General features: G+C 50.8%; 1 protein-coding gene across 3 annotated transcripts in view; it reads left to right on the forward strand.

The window, feature by feature from the left end:
- Tmem104 (transmembrane protein 104) overlaps positions 1-18,962 on the forward strand; it is a 60,658-nt gene that overhangs the window by 2,362 nt on the left and 39,334 nt on the right. Inside the window, exons 3-8 of one of the 3 annotated variants that reach the window (XM_027425731.2) lie at positions 6,527-6,648; positions 10,219-10,300; positions 10,687-10,783; positions 11,367-11,447; positions 14,076-14,175; positions 14,540-14,648. In XM_027425731.2, the coding sequence (XP_027281532.1) occupies positions 6,527-6,648; positions 10,219-10,300; positions 10,687-10,783; positions 11,367-11,447; positions 14,076-14,175; positions 14,540-14,648 (591 nt within the window). Of the gene's footprint in view, positions 1-6,526; positions 6,649-7,312; positions 7,470-10,218; positions 10,301-10,686; positions 10,784-11,366; positions 11,448-14,075; positions 14,176-14,539; positions 14,649-18,962 lie in introns of those variants that run through there. The other 2 variants (XM_027425732.2, XM_035447185.1) reach the window with 2 other exon arrangements.

The following is an 18,962-nucleotide window of genomic DNA, read 5'->3' on the forward strand; positions in this document are numbered from 1 at the left end:
AGGGACAGTGCAGTCATGTGATACTTGCTAGTCTCCTCTGTCAGCAGTAAGATGTCCTCACTGTCTCTAAAAGTTGACACAGTTCCTGCTTCTTCTTACAATAACTACAAATTGAGAGACAAGGAAATGAGTCATTGCTGTGACTGAGTTTTAGAAGGAGAGCAGTATATCCCCATTTCTTGTGCTTTCACCTGTTCAAGCAATCCTTGACATGTGTTACCATGCGTCTGTAGGAACATGGACAGTTAGGCCTGCATGCCACAGGAGCCCTGCTCTCCAGCTCCTTTTTTTCTCTTGCATTTTATATGTGCTTTATTTTATCCAGGGTCATTGCAGTTGCCAAAAACAAGTGCTGGGATTTGGGTTTTTTTGTTGTTGTTGTTTTGGCTTTTTAAAATCTTAATAGTAAAGAGAGCTGTGGGGAAAAGAGGGGCAGTGGTGGCGATGGGTAGTGTTAGCCAGGAGGTGGTGGTCGTGGTTGTGAGGAAAGCAGCCACCTTCTTCCTATGGGTCTTCGTTTTTCTTTTAAAGATTTATTTTGTGTATGAATATTTGAGCTGTATATATAGATCACATGCATGCATTGCCCACAAAGGCCAGGAGAGGGTATCAGACCCCCCCAATCTGCAGGACTGGAGCTATATCTGGTTTTAAGCCACTGTGTGAGTGCCTTGAATTGAACTAGGGTCCTCTGTGAGAGTAACAAATGCTCTTTATCACTAAGCCATTTCTCCAGCTCCTAAGAGTCTTTTTTTTTTAAGATTTTATTTATTTTATTATGTATACAACATTCTGCTTCCATGTATATCTGCACACCAGAAGAGGGCACCAGATCTCATAATGGATGGTTGTGAGCCACCATGTGGTTGCTGGGAATTGAACTCAGGACCTCTGGAAGAGCAGCCAGTGCTCTTAACCTCTGAGCCATCTCTCCAGCCCCCCCCTTTTTTTTTTTAAAGATTTATTTATTTATTATTATACAGTGCTGCATGTCTGCCTGCACTCTAGAAGGGGGCACCAGATCTCATAATGGATGGTTGTGAGCCGCCATGTGGTTTCTGGGAATTGAACTCAAGGCCTCTTGAAGAGCAGTGCTCTTAACCTCTGAGCCATCTCTACAGGCCCAAGTTTTTTGTTTTTTTTTTTTAAATTAGTCTTTGAGAATTTTGTACAATGTGTTTTAAACATACTGACCTTCTGCTCCAGCTCCATCCCACTTCCCTACCCATTCAACTTTGTGTCCTTTTTAAAAGAAAAGAAAACAAAAATCCATCAAGTTCAGGTTGTGTTACCAATATATTCTGGGACATGTGGCCTCCTACTGGAGTGTGGGTCACTTACCAGGGGCTACTGATTCTCTCAGCAACTTTCAGTTGCCAATGGTTACTTGACTTCCCACCCTCCTTCACTGTGAGTTGGGATTTCATCAGAATTGAGCTTGCACAGGTCTTGTGCATGCTATCAGGACCACTGTGAATTCAGAGCTGTTTCCCTGTAGTCGCCCACAGCCTCTGGCTCTTATATCCCCCCTTCCACATTACCTTAGGGTTTCCTCACTCACCACCCTAGAATAAGGATGATGGTGGTGGTGGTGGTGGTGGTGGTGGTGGTGTGTGTGTGTGAGAGAGAGAGAGTGTGTTGGTTAGTTGGTTTTTGTTTTTAAATTTAATGTTCTGGGGTATTTTGCTTGCATGTATGTCTGTGCACCATGTGCCTGTGCCTGCAGAGGCCAGAAGAGGCCTTGAGATCCCCTAGAACTAGACTTACAGATGGTTGTTAGCTGCCATGTGGGAGCTGGAAATTGAACCTGGACCTCAGAAAGAGCAACCAGTGCTCTTAACCACTAAACCATCTCTGCAGTTGCACACTGTCACCACCCCTGCTGCTGCCGGCTCCCTCCCTCCCTCTCTCTCTCTCTCCTTCCCTCCTTCTTCCCAGTCTCTTTGGAATCTCTCTCTTCCCCTCTCTCTCTCTCTCTCTCTCTCTCTCTCTCTCTCTCTCTCTCTCTCTCTCTCTCAGTTTTTCAAGACAGGGTTTTTCTATGTAACAGCACTATCTGTCCTGGAACTCACTCTGTAGACCAGGCTGGCCTCAAACTCACAAAGATCCACCTGCCTCTGCCTCTTAGTTCTGGATTAGAGGCGTGTGCAACACAGCCCAGCAGACTTATTCTTAGTTTAAAACCCTGGTGTGTGTGTGTGTGTGTGTGTGTAGATGAGGCAAGAAGTGAACTATAGATGCTTTGCTTGTGAGCTGCCTGACATGGGTGCTGGGAACTGAACTCTGGTTCTGTGCAGCAGGAGTAAGTGCTCTTAACCTATAGTTCCCTAGTTCAGCTAGGCCGGCTGGGATAACAAGTAGATGCTCCCTCCCATCCCTAGGTTTCAGGGTTTGTTATTTTGAGACAGAGTCTTGCTATGCAGTGGCTGTCCTGGAACTCACTATTTAGACCAGGCTAGTCTCAAACTCATAGGGACCCACTTGCCTCTTCCTTCGAGCCCAGCTGAACCCCAGGTTTTCTTGTGTGTACTCAGGATTAAACTCAAGTCCTCATGTTTGCACAGCAAGCGCTTTGCTGACTGAGCCATCTCCCCAACCCTACAAGCTCACACACTGTGGCTGCCTTTGAGTCCTTTGACTGCCACCAGAGGGGCTCTTCGGGAGATGGTGCATGTTGTTGTAGGTGTCTTCTGAATGAAGGAGAGGCAGATAGAATGCTGAACTAGGGTATGGGGCCCCTGGGGCTGTGCCTCCCTCAGTTCAGCCACAGAGGAGTCGGGTGAGCCTGCCTGTGTAAGCTTCTCCAAAGAGAACACAGAAGGGTCTTACTCCTCCACTCTCTGCCACCCTTCCAAGGAGGTTGCTTCCCCACTGTCATGTGACCTCTTTTTCCCTTAACACAGCTCCTCTTGGCCTGGCCTGTGGCTGAGTTGAGAACGGCTTCCTTTAGCCTCATGACCCGTGTTCATTGAAACCTTCCCCAAAAGTAAAGAGGATTTAATATGTTACCAACTGCTGAGGCCCACAGATGGCAAAGAAATCCTGCCTTGCCCTCTGAGTTCCCAACGGACACACAGTGTTTACTCTGGACCTAAAAATAACAACAAAACGGGATGGCTTCTGTCTGTTTCCTAGTTTATTCTTGTAATTAAAAATTTTATGTTTTCTCTGAATGTAAGTAAGTGTATCATATAACTGTGGTTCCTACAGAAGCCAGAAAAGGGTACTAGATCCCCCAGAACTGAATTTATGGATGGTTGTGAGCCTCCATGTGGTGCTGGGAACCAAGCCCATGTCATATGGAAGAGCAGAGGTGCTCTTAACTACTGAGCCATCTCTCCTGCCCTACAAATGCTTGTTTGTTTGTCTCTCAAGACAGGGTTTCTCTGTGTAACCCTTGATATCCTGGAACTCCCTCTGTAGACCAGGCTGGCCTCAAACACAGAGATCTGCCTGCCTCTGCCTCCCAAGTGCTGGGATTAAAGGAGTCCAGCTTGTATAAATGCTTTTTAGACTACTTGATTCTCCCATAAAGTTTTTGCTTAAATACCATCGTTTTCTTAAAGCCCTTTGTCTTTTCCTTATTTCCACCATGAGAAAGCTTCACTCAGGCTGTCTTCATAAAGTTCTTAATCCTGCTTAGTGTTTCTTGTAGCAGTGGTAGATGGAGAGCAAAGCCACAGGGAACCTAGCAGATGTTAGGGGTCAGCTGGGATCTGTTGTTAATGCCCCGTTACAGGGGGCCCACCAGAGATGACCACTCAGACACAGTGTGTGACCAATTGAAAGTTTTTATTCCAGCCAGCCAAGTGTTGGGGTTGTGGGGGGAAGACTTTAGGTGTGGCCCGTGTCTAGAACATGGGCAGAGACCTCATCCAGACATCTCACTCAGCAGCTGCAGGGTGGGGGTGGGGTGGGCTTTGTGGGGTAAGCAGTTTGAAGCAAGCATTTTTAACAGACACAAGATAAGCAGTTATCTGGAAAAGGTTCCGCACAAACAAGCAGTTGTAACAAAGACTAAGATAAGTTAGTGAGGACATCCTGACCTTTGGTTCCTAGAATAGAGTTGGGTGGTTTTCCATGAGATCCTCCACCAAGGAGATAAAATTCTAGTTAGCCCTGGAAATGGCCTCAGCAAGGATACAAGATGGAAGCACCTCTGCCTTGCCCCCCCCCCCAGTCACACCTGCTGAAAACCCTCCAAACCACAGCACCTTCATCGATTCCATGAGAAAGCACACTTTCTGTGTCCTCCATGGCTTGGTTCACTTAACCTCAGCCACTTACAGACACCTGTAAGAATGCGATGTTAGAATCCGCTGTTGCTCAGAGCACAGTTCCTGCAGTGGCCTTCCCCTCGCACACATCTGGACATTGTAAATCCCTAGCTCACAGACTTCTGAGTGCCATGGTCTCACCTAAGGACATCAAAACTGGAAATGTGGTTGGCCACACATTCCCCACCCCCTTTTCTGTCCCCAGCATGGCACTCAGAGAGCCTGGGTACAGGCTACACTGGGAAACCATCCCCATCATAAAAGCTGTTGTACACCCCTGCTGGTGCCACGGGGGCCCTGATTATTCTCTTCAGAGCTATCATCATGCTGGTGTTTGCCTGTCTGTCCATGGCATTAATGGACTCAAAAATCCATGTCCCCAACTGTCTGTCTCAGTGTCCCCTTGAACCTTATATTCAAGGCCCCTCAACACCTCCACCACTGTAGACTTTTGTGCCTGAAGTCCCTTCCCTTGACCTGTTCCTTTCGTACTCTGTTTTATTTCCTTGTGTGGGAGGGAGGCACACAGCAGGGGATGTGCACGTGATGCAGCCCATGTGTGGAGGTCAGGAAACGACTCTGGGGAGTTGGTTCTCTCCACCGTTACACAGGTTCAAGGGATCCAACTGAGGCTGTCGGGCTTCTCAGTATGTGCTTGTACCAGCTGAGCCATTCCATCAGCTCCTGGTTTTCTTATTTCTTTTTTTCAGAAGCTCACTATGAAACCTAGGTTGGCCAGACCTGTATCCTCCTCCCTTAGACCCCCAAATGCTGGGATTAAAAGAGTGAGCCGCCAGAGCCAGCTGAGTACCATTTATTTAAAGCACTTTACATCATCTCTTATAACAAAGCCAGGATTCCTCTCTCCATTCCATTTTTCTCATGGTATAATAACTGGCACTGGCCTCATTGTCTCTCTGTAGTCTAGAGATAGCTTTACCAGGTGAAGGGTGTGTCTGTCTAGTGCCATTGAATCCCCATCTCCAACACAAGACCAGACCCTCGGGAGGCTCAGTAGTGGTTGAATGAGGGACTGAGATAGCTAATTTATTCTAGCCAGGTACACACTGGCTTCAAAGTGCCAGTGAGGAGGCTGACCCCAGCCAAGGTAAAAATGTGTTTGCTGTAGACACTTATAGTCACTTGTAAAATGTCTGACTTACAATTCAGAAGGCCAGAGGTGCACTGTCACGCTCCAGGTAACCTGAGCAGGGTCTGGTGATGTCTTTTGAGTTATATTTTATAGCACATGAATCATGTGTCAGGGTTTTACGTTTGTTGGTTTTTTGTTTGTTTTGTTTGTTTGTTTGTGGCTTTGGAGGCTGTCCTGGAACTAGCTGTTGTAGACCAGGCTGGTCTTGAACTCAAAGAGATCCACCTGCCTCTGCCTCCCAATGCTGAGATTAAAGGTGTGCGCCACCACCGCCTGGCATAGGGTTTTACATTTTTATTTGTTTATGTAGTATGTGTATGTGTGTGTATATGCATGCCCTCACATGGGTGGCAGTTATAGGGCAGCTTGTGGGAGTCAATTCTCAACTCCACCAGGTGGGTCCTGGGGATTGAACTCGGGCTGTCAGGCTTGGCAGCAAGCACAGTTACCCTCTCAGCCATCTCTGGCCCTATTCCAAGTGTTGTTATTGTTGTTTTAAATCCTAAACTTGGTAGTCAGCTGTGGTGATGCATGACCATAATCCCAAGGCTCGAAAGGTTGAGACAGAAGGATTGTCATGAGTTTAAAACCAGTCTGGAGCTATATAACAAAGCTTTGTCCCACACAAAACCGAACAAAACACCATCCTGAAGTTGGTATAGGGAGAAAGATGTAGTCGAGTCTCTGTCCAGTGGGCAGTGGCAAGGATTGATGGCAGAGGAGGGGGAGTTCCAGGAGTTCCAGCCGTCTCAGGGAGGTTTTCTTGAGGTCAGTGGTCTTGGCCAGCCTTGTGCCAGTGTCCTGCCTGTGGTACTCTGTCTTCAGGAAGCCCCGGCCAGGTTGAGCAGAGCACAGCTGGCTATCATTGCTTCGGATGGTAAGAAACAGACTAAATAGATACGAATGGAGGTCTTAGGGCTGTCATTCTTGGGGCTTCCCAACACCTGGATACAGGGCCTGGCTCCTTAGGACTCAGGTGCTGTCCCTCCCCTGTCTCCCTGGTGAAGATCTAGGAAGGCCGCCACAGTTGTGATGTTACCCAAAGCCATCCTTAGGTTTTTAGTCCCTGACTGAACATTGTTCCTGTCGGTTCCAGGTCGGGCTGGTGTACATGTTTAACCTCATTGTGGGCACAGGTGCTCTCACCATGCCCAAGGCCTTTGCCTCTGCCGGGTGGCTCGTCAGCCTCGTCCTGCTGGTATTCCTGGGTTTCATGAGGTAAGAGCCTCGGGGGACAGGGGTAGGCTGCCATGTCCTTGGGCTGGGGACAGAACTGGAGGAAGAGGCAGGAAAATTGCTCTTTCCCATACATGTAGGGAAGTAGGTCCTAAGCTAGTTGGCCCAGAGCAAGGAAAATATATCCAAGGGTCACCAGGGCCTCCTGCTAATAGAACAATCACACGGCCCTGAGCAGTTGAGCCAGGATACCAGCGAGGCCTTGGGCTATCTCACAAGGTTCTGGCCAGCTAGTCCAGGCCAACTCAGCTCCCCCCCCCCCACACACACACCTGTCAATTTTATTTCTGTAACATCTGTCCTTGTCCTCTGAGAAAACAGCACCTAGCCACTGAAGAGGAGTCTAGCAGACCTGATGGCTGGCTGGGGAATCAGTTTGCAGTTTAGGATTTGCTTAAAATAATTCACCAAGTAAATGAAAAGCACCCAGGCACACACATATACACATGTATACACACACACACATGTATGTACATATATGTACACATACATATATATGTATGTATGTGTGTATGTGTATATACATGTATGTACACACACATATATACATATGTACAAACACACACATGCATGTATGTACACATGTACATACACACATACAGAGGCAGTCAGTATTTTAAGGACCTGTCTTGTGTCCACCCCACCTGCCCAGGCCTTCAGGAACACTTGCTTTGTCAACCAGATGTTGGCGGGGGCAGCAGCTGGTGCCTCAGAGCAGACAGAGCCGCCTCTCAGGAATTCCAGTATCTCTCAGAAGTCCCATGACAGTGGGGCTTCAGAGGCAAGGCCACCCCCTCCACCAGGTAGGCACCCACGTTAAAGACCTGGGAGTGGGGGCTGGAGAGACGGCTCCGCAGGTCGGAGCCCTTGTTGCTCTTGCTGAGGACCTGGGTTCACTTCCCAGCGTCTGCACAGTGGCTCACAACTTTCTACACTTCCAGTTCAGGGGATCCGATGCTCTCGCCTCCACGGGCAATGCAGTTTGTATGGTGCGCATGTATACATGCTGGAAAAAAAAAGAAAAACCAAAAAACCATAAAAAATAAAATAAATAAATCTTAAAAAACAGAGGTGGAGCACACATGTAATCCCAGCCGTGGGGGCCGGGGGCCGCTGCAGGATGATCAGGAGTAGAATGTCATCCTCAGCTACACAGTAGATACCCCTAGAAAACGTGGTAGGAAACTTGGACACATTTCTGAAGAGTGCTTCCCCTGAGAAACAGCACGTCTCCTACACCATCTGAGGTGTCTGGGACTTTTTCCATAAAGTAAAGATCTCTTTGCCCTATACACTTGACCACATCATGGGTGGGGACAGAGTAGGGAAGGCCACCCATAAATTGTAATGCAAGTTGCAAGTTAATAAGAGAAAAAGATAAAGCACAATCAGAGAGGGGCCTGGGGAGGTGGGAGGACTGTGGTTTTGAGGGGGGGTGTGGGTGTGGTAGGGGCTGCACCATGTCAGAGGTTTGAGGGGAAGGGTACCATGAAAGAATGAAGCAAGGGTGGTAAAAGCTGGAGGAAACAGACCCAGAAGAGTCTCATTGGAGGGGATCACACCCAAGGGTTTGGGTTTCTCTGTGCACTTATTTTGGGGAGCCTTGAGGTGAACCTCAGAGTGCTGTTAGCTCATTATGTACTTCATGCTCTGGTCCTCGTCCTTATGTCACTGTGTCCCCTTTAAAGGCCCTTCAGCATGGGCAGCCATTGGAATGGGAAGTGATTGTTGGAGGCCTCCAGGTAGGGGCCTCCATGCCCCCTCTCTGCTAAGCCCATTTATGTTTAAATGTGATCGATGAGTTGTCTTTGTGCAACCCTGTAAGAAGCTTTCTTGTATCTAATTGAGATTGATTTCAGTTTTGCTTCCAATAAGACATGGAAATGTGGAGTCCTTAGAAGATTCAGTTAGGCAAGATAATGAGAACCCTTTCTGGGGCTTCTTCAGGCTTGACTGCCCACCTCCCATCCCTTACCCTCTGGTGGAGGAATGCAGGCTTAACTCTGAGCAGCTCAGCAGGGCCTTACTGCTAGCTGATGTCAGTATTGAAGGGTGGGGACATAGCTGTGCTGGCCTCAAAAACAGGGAAACAGATGTTGGCCCAAGTAGATCTATACCAAGGGTCACAGCAGCTGAGGGCAGCACCCTGTATCTCCTATGAGTGGGAGCATAGTGCATTCTGGCTGCCCTACAGGCTATGGGCAGGTGTCTGGCACCATTTCCCAGTCTCCCTTTAGAGACCAGGAAGACAGGCTTATTTAAAGATGAGCCACATTATTTAGATAATGAAAATGCTGCCAAAGGAAAAGGGGTTGATTCCAGAGATGCATCCCCATGGCCTTCACATTAATGTGTAACAGAAAGTTGGTCACCAGTCTGTGTTCTCACAAGAAGTGAAAGTTTTCTGGTGCCCATCCAGAAGCTCTAAGAGGACCCCTTGTGAGTCAGCCTGCCTCCTCAGAGCACCACCTAGCATCAGCCCCAGGAGGCTCTTTCTGGGTAGCAGAGCTTCGTCACCCACATGTCATCTCCACCCCTGCTTCTGTAGCCCCCCCCCCTCTGTCCTAGTAGGGGTCACTGTTGCTGTGATGAAACACCATGATCAAAGCAAGTTGGGGAGGAAAGTGTTTATCTGGCTCACACTTCCACATCACAGTTCATCACTGAAGGAAGTCAGCACAGGAACTCAAGCAGGGCAGAAACCTGGAGGCAGGAGCTTCTGCAGAGGCCATGAAGGGTGCTGCTTACGAGCTTGCTCCCATAGCTTGCTCAGCTTACTTTCTTATAGAACCCAGCACCTGCTCTCTTATAGAACCAGCCCAAGGATGGCACTCCCCTCAGTGGGCTGGGTCCTCCCCAATCAATACTAATTAAGAAAGTGTCCTATAGGGGTCTGGAGAGATGGTTTGGAGGTTAAGAGCACTGACTGCTCTTCCAGAGGATCCGGTTTCACTTCTCAGCATGTACCCACATGGCAACTCACAGCTGTCAATAACTCCAGTTCCAGGGGATCTGGCACCCTCACACAGACACACATGTAGGCAAAAACACCAATGCACATAAAATAAAAATAAGTCATTTTGAAAAAGAAAGTGCTCTATGCCAGATTTTACACAGGCCTTTTCTCATGAGGGTTCCGTCCTTTCGGTAACTCTGTCTCGTGTCAAGTTGACATGAAAGCACCCAGAACACCCCACCAGCTTCTTTCATCCCCCTTCTCCTGGGCATTGGAGACGGACTCTGGTGCTGAAGGTGACTTGAAGGAAAACAAAGCATCTGCTGTTTGCAGTGGCACTCCAACCTCCCTTTACATTTATTTAGTGTGCGTGAGCGGGCATGTCCCTGTAGGAATGGGTTTGCCCCGTCATCAACTCAGATTGTCACTGAACCATCTCACTGGTCCAAAAACATGGATTCTGGCCAGCGAAGTACCATCCCAGAATTTCTGTAGGGAACAGCTCTCAGAGGAGAGAATGCTGTGGGTTTGTTGCTCGGGTCAGATTGTTCTTCCTACAACCTTTCCATGTCATTAACATGTGGCATCCCCCTCAGCTTTGTGACAACCACCTTTGTGATGGAGGCCATGGCTGCAGCCAACGCCCAGCTCCGCTGGAAGAGGATGGAAACCCACAAGGTGTGTGCATTGCCCTCGTCCTCAGTGGTGCCCCTGTTGTGTACCCAAGGCAGTCTCGGCAGGCTTCCCTCCAGTGGCCCTGGCCCAAGTTCCAGGGCCACAGCTAAATAGCCACATAAAGCCCAAGGGACACACTCAGTGGCTGCTGTCTTAACACTGCAACCTCCGTCCCCAACACAGCCGCCTGGGGTTCACTCAGTCATTCTGAACCTCTGTCCCAGAAACTCTACTGTCTCCTCTACCTTTTGATATGACACGAGTCTCCAAGGGACACCTTCTGGAGAGAATGAGCCGGAAGGGCCACTGTTGACTGGGGTTTCTAGCACTGTGCACTCATCTCTCCTCTTGTCTCTTCCTCCTCCTCCTCTCTTTCTACTGTCTCCCAGGAAGAGGAAGATGAAGACTCCTCCACGGCCTCAGATAGTGACATCCTCACCCAAGACAACTATGAGCGGGCAGAGAAACGGCCCATCCTGTCTGTGCGTAAGTCCTGGGTTTCTGGGCAAGCTCCACCCCCACCCTCCTACCCCACACCCCACACCCCCATCCCAGTCAGCAGGACTCCCTGTCTCTGTAGAGAGGTTCCTGGGAGTTTCCCTGCAGACATCCTCTGGAGTGTCAGTTTAGAAGGCCCGTGGGGTACAGATGCTGAACATAGGCCTGGCCTCTGCTGGCTCTGCCTTCTCGGTGTAACTTGGCAATTACGAGAGCTCTGTGTCCCGGTTCCCCACCCTTCTATTACTGAAATAGTCAGGGTCTGCCTGCATCCACATGCTTCTTTGGCTTGATCCTCTCACGTACACCCCACTCCCACGCAGCACACACCTTTATCTCACTGTCTCAAACCTGTGCTGGTCAGAGTTAGGGACCCCGGCTGTCCCCATAGGAGCATGCCTGACTCTTAGATTTGGGGCTGCGTGGGGACCCAGGAGTGAGGGGAGAAAAAGTTTCAAGAGTTGGAGAAGTTTGGAGATTTACTTATTCTAGAGAATTCCCAGAGTTCAAGCAGCCCCACTCGGGGCTCTTCTGGTGAACAACCAGGTCTCTCTCTGTTCTGGCCCCACAGAGAGACGTTCATCAGCCAACCTTTTTGAAATCACAGACCGGGTGGAAATGGGACAGATGGCTTCCATGTTCTTCAATAAAGGTAACAGTCATTCAGGGGTGGTGCGTGGGACCTTGCTGAAATCCTGGCCTTTGGAATGGGGATTCCATGTTGGAGGACAGGGCAGATGGGTGGGAGCGGAGCACCAGAGGAGCCGTCTTGCTGCAAGGCCTGACCTGATCCCCATTGTCTTTCTGGGGTTCCTCGCTGTCCACTGGCCTGAAGAATAAGGGTCATCCATCCTACTAGTACAGGTCCTAGGTCACTTTGCAGAGAAAGAAGCCACACAGTGGTAGAATTTGCCACACACACACACCTGCCCCTGTCAGCCAGCAGAGGGCACTAGGAGCCCACACCGGAATTGCCCAGGGATCCAGCACTGGAGATGAGGCAACGTGCTCCTCCTGGCTCTGCCTGCTCCTGGCTGGCATTTGCTACAACTGCAGGTGTCCGCCTGACTCAGTATCTGCCAGTGAGCCTTTTCTGCCTCTGTGGTAAATTCTATTTATTTATTTGAGAATGGGCTGTTTCAGAGTGTAATATTTAGTGCCCAAACCTATCCTGTCCCCACTTCCTTGGGCACAGAGCACAGCTTCTACACTTAAAAGATTTTTTTGCTCCTTTGCTGTGTTCAGGACCACTCTTGGGGCTTTCCTCGTTCTGTTTCTGTCACTCACCATCCATTGAGGGACAGCACACAAGCATCCCCTCCTGGCAGCCACTCAGAGGTCTCCTCCAAATCCGAGCTTGAAAAAACCAGTAGCTTGAGTGGGAGACCACACGCGCTCTGAACCACCTTGCTCATCAGTATGTTCTGTACCTGTGTGTACATGTTTGTGTGCGTGCTTGTGTATCTGAGTGTCCGTGCACATGTGTGCATGGGTGGAGAGGCCAGAGGCTGACGTCAGTTGTCTCCCTCCCTCTCTTTCCTCCTTGGATTTTAGACAGGGTCTCTCACTGACCCTGTGAGCCTGGAACTCCCCTGTTCATCTAGGCTGACCTGACAACAGGCTTAGCAACCCTCCCACCTCCATGCCCCCAGCACTAGGGGTGCAGGAGCTTGTCTGGCTTTTTTTCTGGGGTGCTGGAGATCTGAACTTAGGTCCCCATGTCCCTGCCCTGATTTCTTTAAGATTCCTATATACTAGTGGTTTGTTTTGTCTTGTTTGCCCACATCTCCTATAAAGGAGCAGCCCCAACTATTGAAGAGCCTCTCCAGGACCTCCTGTAGGACTTCTCAGGCTTGGCACTGGTGACTTTGGGCTGGTAACCCTTTGTCATGGCCGCCTGTCCTGAGCACTGTAGGATGATGAGGCAGCATGTCTGGCCTCTAGTTTCAGTGTCCACATCCTCTTGGATGTGACTGTCAAAGCTCCTCAGACATTGACATATGTCCTCTGTGAGGGGCAGGCTGCAGACCCACCCCCGCTCTGCCCTGTTAGGTAACAGACGATCAGGTTGTTTTTGTCACCTTTGGTGGAGCTGCACCCTCCACAGAAGGCTCCCCAGGATCCCACACTCACATCTGTAATTAGAAATGCCAGACCCAGACATTAATGTCCTCTCGGGAAGTTCATTGATCCCCGACTTTGTGTCTAGTAATGAAATTTTATTGATCAAGGAGGGCTGATGGCAGTTCATAAACAGCCAATGGTATAGCTGTTGGTGGGCGGCGGTAGCGGACTGGGGAGGAGGTGATGCCTTCTCACAGAGACTGTGGGCGTCAGAGAGGAAACACAGGCTGCAATGGGCTGTACCTAGACCCTGGGGTCATGAATGGCAGACAGCCCCAGGGGCCTCAAGCCATATTATGTCAGTTCTGACATATCAGGTTTAAAAAGCAGGTGCTGTGCCTGTGCCCTTACGGGGTCTTTTTTTTTTTTTTTTTAAATTATGTTTTCCTGGACATTTTTGTCAGGATTCTGAGGAGCGTGGTGACCTCACATAGCGAGGACTGATGTGTCCCAGGCTCTCCCCTGGGGACCTGCAGGCTGTTGTGAGCCACCAGGATTAGAAAGGAACTGTCACTTCATTTTTCTTCCTGTCCTCAGAGAAGCCAGGCGCTTAAGACTGGTGACATCAGAAACTCAAGCACTTCGTCTAAATGCAAGTTTGGAGCTAGTTGTCTGAACCATGGGTGCCGGCCCCAGAAGCCAGTGCCTAGGCTTCCCCAGCAGCCATGCCTAAGCTTCAGCTTGGATATTTGAACCCAAATCCATTTCCTTTTTTACGTTTTTATGTATTTATTTTGTTTGGGAGAGGCACATATGTGGGGGACATGGGACAACCTGCTGAGATTGGTTCTCCCCTTCCACCATGTAGATTTCAGGGATCAAACTCAGATCCTTAGGCGTGGTGACAAGCAAGAGCCCTTACCCACCGACCCTTCTCTCTCGCCCTGCCAGTGTAGATTTGATCCCCCTCTCTGATCTCCAGGCCTTGCTGAGCTCTCTCAGGCACCGGTCCCAAGCTGATGCATCTCCTGCCAGCCTCGCAGTGCAGCCAGCTAGAATAAGAAACAGGAATTTGGGGTCATTTTTTTCCACCTTTTGTAGAAGGCAAATGGCCTGAAGAACTGAGAACAGTGGAAGCGGCAAAGCCTCAGCCGTCAAAAAAGAACGTAGCCGCGTCTGCCTCTGGCTCCCTGACCTGTGGCTTTGTTGCTTTCAGTGGGGGTCAACTTGTTCTATTTCTGCATCATCATTTACCTGTACGGAGACCTCGCCATCTACGCGGCAGCTGTGCCCTTCTCCCTCATGCAGGTGACCTGGTGAGTAGCCCCTCATCGTCCACACTGGTCGCAGACCCACTAACCTCCTCCACCAGCAGGGCACAGGGTCTTCCACGGAAGCACAGCCCTAAACACCCACATACCTAAGGTCCTTCCTCCTCCACATGTAAGGGGCCAGCTGTGCCCTCTGCCCTCACGAGGCATGTTCTATATACCACGATGACCCCTTTCCTGTTCCATCAAGAAGGTAGCTAGGATCCCTGGGCCTCCGTGTCATGGTGCTGCATGAACAAGTGTGGCTTGTCCTAGAGACAGTTGATGAAGAGGTGGGGTGCAGGCCCATGGTCTCTCCTAGTCAAGCAGGGGCCTGTGCTGAGCTAGGCTTGCCGATTGCTCTCTTCAGCAGTGTGTCTGGGAATGACTCCTGTGGTGTGGACACAGACGCCAAATACAACGACACTGACCTGTGCTGGGGGCCTCTGCGCCGGGTGGATGCCTACCGGATCTATCTGGTGAGTGTCCTCTCCTGACCTGGGGCACACTAGGCCAGCGTGAGTGGCAGAAAGTGTTCGAACCACCTTTCTTCTCTGTCTCAGACCTTCCTCCAGAGAGGAGTGAGTCCTGCACACTGCCACACTCTGGCTCTCAGAGTGAGGTCTTAGCCTCAGGGTCAAATGTGGCTTGGAATGGTTCTCCCGGTTGAAGCCAACAGACTGCTGTGAGCTTGGGCAGTGTTAGGGGTACTTGCAAAGGTCTTGTGTTCCAGAGACTTTCCGGGTCTTGGCCTCACTCCAGGCCAGCAAGGGCAGGGGCACACAAGCAGGTTCTGGGTCTCGTGAACAGGACACACACCACTGGTCCATCTTCTAGGTGACCCTGACCACAGACAGCCTCTCCAGACGGGCTGGGCTCAGCCCAGCCGTTTTCCTGTCTTCCCGTGGATGAGGGGAGAGGATGAATCGCCTGCCTCACTCTTGATTGCTTTGTGCTGTGTCGTGGTGGGGGTGGAGCTGACTAATACTCCAGACAGGCCTCAGATAATAGGACGACAAAGCACCAGAGGCAATTTGTCTCTGCCTGCTTCAGAGGCGGGCTCAGGAGGGTTTCCCTCCAGCGTTTACAGCGTCTCTTAGTCCTTTCTGCCCCGACTTGGTTCTTTTCAGCCCTGGCACGTGGTCAGGTGTGCTGGATGTCAGTCCTGGTCATGGCGGCTTTGCTGAATGTGAAGGGGTGAGGAGAGAGCAGGGTCTTTCTGTCAGTAGCCTGTTGACTTGGATCATCCCTGCCCCAGCTCTGGGCTCCATAGACCCTGTCAGCTGTGTTGCCGGGGTCTGGACTTAGTAACCCCAAGGACTACCCAGTGGGTTTCATCTTTCCAGCCAAGTAGGCTCCCGGAAGACCCTGCAGGCTGGGTTCAGGAGGTGTGTCTCGTCTGTGTTTCTGTAGCTGTCACTCCATGATCTGTTTCTCTGGAGCGTGCCGCCCTCACTAGGACTTTGTGCCCTGGTAGAATTTCATCCTTGACCCTCCTATTGAAAGTCCGGCAGGTGTTTGATAGCAAGTTGAATCATCTGGTGCCCGGGTCCACCAGTATAGCTGTGGGAGTGGGCACAGGAACCCACCAGGCAGCCAGGTGTGCCAAGGCAGGAGAGGTTCAGCTGAGGCTGTGTGAGCCTCTTAGCATCTCAATATGCCATGACGGAGGCCCCTCTGGACCAGCTCCTCCCCAGGTCTAGGGAGCAGAGGAGAATGAGGGAGGTGGCTGGGTGCGCCAGGGAGGAGTCACAGCAGCTGAGCTGCTCTGGGGGGTCCCCACCAGGAGAGGCCACTGCAGAGTGCAGGCTCTGCCTGGTATCCCCTTACTCTGCAGCTCAGCGGGTACTGAGCACAGGGAGTATGGCTGCTGCCACTTGCTTGGTGAATTATTCAGAAGAACTGTTATTGTCGTGTTAAATTGTCCCTTTGGTCTCTTCTGAAAGACTCCCACATGATGGAAGCCCCCTCCCCGAGTCCCAATAACTTCAGTAACAGACAGAGCAGAAGGAACCCTCTGGAAAGCAGACGGGCTTTAATTACTGCTTGCATCTCCCAGATATTGCACTTATAACTCATGGAACTGACTGTCCTGGTGCCTGCAAGCACTACAGCCTGAGAGGCAAGCCTTCAGAGTAGGAAGGGGAACACTAGTCGTCTGTCCCTGCCCCCCCTCCCCCGGCCCCAGCAGCCTTCTTTCTGGGTAGCAGGCACTGTCAGTGCCTGAGCCCCAGTCTGCTGAGAACCTTCACTCTGCCTGCATTCTTCTACCCAGTTCACAGGGCTGACTGTTGAGGTATCATCTTGGAAGTTGCCTTGCAGCTTTGCATGCTGTTCCCAAGGTCTGTGGTCCAGGAAAGCAACACAGCCTCCCGCATGAGTGCTAGGGCTTGTATCCGTCTGCCCACCCCCCTCCCGCAAGGAGCTAGAAAAAAGATAACAAAGATCTTGGCATCTTTCCTCGGGCCTGAGTCTCCTGGCAGATGATCAGGGCATCTTTCCCTCCAAACTAAGGAGAACTAGACCCTAGCAAGTAGCCTCTTTGGATCTTAGTAGTAGGGTTGACATCCTCTAACCTGGCCTCTTGTCATCTAAGTTCAAGTGGTCCATCCCTTCCCAAGGTTCCAGCATGCCTCTCAACACCTTCTGGTCTGATTGTGTGGTTCATTGGGGTCCACCCAAGATGTTAGCAGGGCAGCAAGCAGGTGGGAGTAGAGTGAGGCACCCTCCCACCCCACATGTGAGTCATCTCAGGTAGATGCTGCCATCTCAGCCTGCCTCTTTAAAAGGACTATGTAATAACCGTGTCTTCATTGCTATTCTGGAACAGCACGTTCTGTGGGATAAAGAAACAGGCTTTTTTATATTGTGGCTTAATTTGCAGACAGTCCTCTGGAAACCAGCTCAGGAAAACCCCTGAGTAGCACACAGAGAATGAGAATAGGTGGGATATTAACCGCCTCTGAGACAGGGCCTGTGGGTAGCACCTGATGGCATTTCTCCACCAGCAGCTACCAGTTGCCTCCCAAAGCCCTTCCCTTAAGAAGAGATGGAAAATTCCTCCTCCCTTCCCAGTGTCCCTGTTGGCCTCACCATTTCCCATGATTCCCAGGGCAGCCCAAGAGCCAGTTTCTCCCTTTTCATCCCTGTGTTAGCCTCAGGACAGGTGCTGGGGGTGCTGGGGGTCCCCTGCATCACCCATTACTTCAAGTGTATTCTCAGGTGTCTTGGCATGCTACCACAGCAGTAACCTGGGGACTGTCATTCAGGCCCACAAGAGTTAACAGGATCTACTTCAGTTGGCTTTGGGTCCTCAGCTGCCTTCCCCTGCTCCTCTGAAAGGTGACATGGGAAAGTGTTAGGCGCCCTGACTCTAAAAGCACAATGCGCTGTTGCATGTCCTATTGCTGGCTTTGGGAGGGGCAGGAGCGAGAGTCACAGTGTGGCAGGGACTAGAAGGAATGAGTGGCCAGGGTGAGCTCAGAGGTTAAAGTGAGGACCTGAGTGAAGATATCTAGGGCCAGTGTGAAAACCAGTCTCAGAAGCCTGCTCCTCCACCCCCAACACAGGGCCAGGATTGGGTGGACTGGGGAGCAGAAGGACCCCAGGGGCTCATGGCCAGCTGTCTAGCCAAAATGGTGAATTCCAAATTCAGCAAGAGACCCCGCCTCAAAAAATAAGGTGGAGGTTGATGCCGGAGACATGTGACTGATAGAGGAGCATGTCACTGGTTTGCACATGCACACATATAAGTAGGTGCACCCTCACATGCAGACACTGTACACGCCTAGGAAAAGAAGAACGTGCCACCCTGACTCTGTGCCACAGTGCCAAGGAGCCAGGGTCCCAGTGAAGCAGTGGCATTGCATGCGACTGAGTTCTCTTCTGGGGCCGCTCTAGTCCAGTGCCTGCTGTGTCTCTTGTCTGCAGTTCCTGTCCCGGCAGCTCTTCTAGCCTGCCATTCTGCACCATGTCCGGGTACTTTATCCAAAACCGTCCCTCCTCCCACAGGCCATCACGGGCCAGTGGAGGCTCCCCGAGAGCTGAAAGCTGGCAGCATCCGGCACTTCAGGTGGGCAGATGCTGCAGGGTCACGGGGCACCAACAGGCACCGGCCCAACAGATTCAGGGCGCAGATGGCAGAGCGGAGCTTAGCCTGCTGAAGACCCAGCCACAGACTGGCCATGTCGAGCAGGGGGGCTTGGGACAGGACAAGGTGACCCCAGTTCACTCTCAGCAGAAGTTGTGAGATCCACCTCTGGGGCAGTTGACTGAAAGGAGAGATAAGTAGCCGATTCACAACCAGCAGGTCCCCTGCATCTTCCCCAGACTCCCTCCAGGTACATTCCTGAAAAAGAGGTAGGAGCTCAGAGCGCTGCTGCTGGCCAGCCTCTTCCCAGAGGAGCAGGTCATCCTACCAGGTTACATTAGGGGTTCCTCCTGAGCCTTCGCAAGAGCCCCGCCCACCCCTTCTGATTGCCCTTTATCTGTCTGTTTCAAACAGAGGTTAGTTCCTCTTTTCAACCCAAATGTTTCTTCCTGGAATGCTGAAGGCACACACAGACAAGGACACTGTGTCCTCTTCATGAGGGTGTGAGATCCGACACACCCCCCCACCCCGAAGTCAAGCTCTGAGAGTTCTGTGTCTCAGCTCAGCTCAGCTCACCTTGGCTTGTGTTTGTTGTTGGATTTTGGGGCATTGTTTTGTTCTGTCACTAGGGGCTCATGTAGTCTTGTCTTTGAACTTTGAACTTTGTTACCAAATCTGGTCTTAACTCCTCATCCTCCTGCCT

This window comes from Cricetulus griseus, chromosome 7 (assembly GCF_003668045.3).
Source record: "Cricetulus griseus strain 17A/GY chromosome 7, alternate assembly CriGri-PICRH-1.0, whole genome shotgun sequence".
NCBI lineage: Eukaryota > Metazoa > Chordata > Mammalia > Rodentia > Cricetidae > Cricetulus > Cricetulus griseus.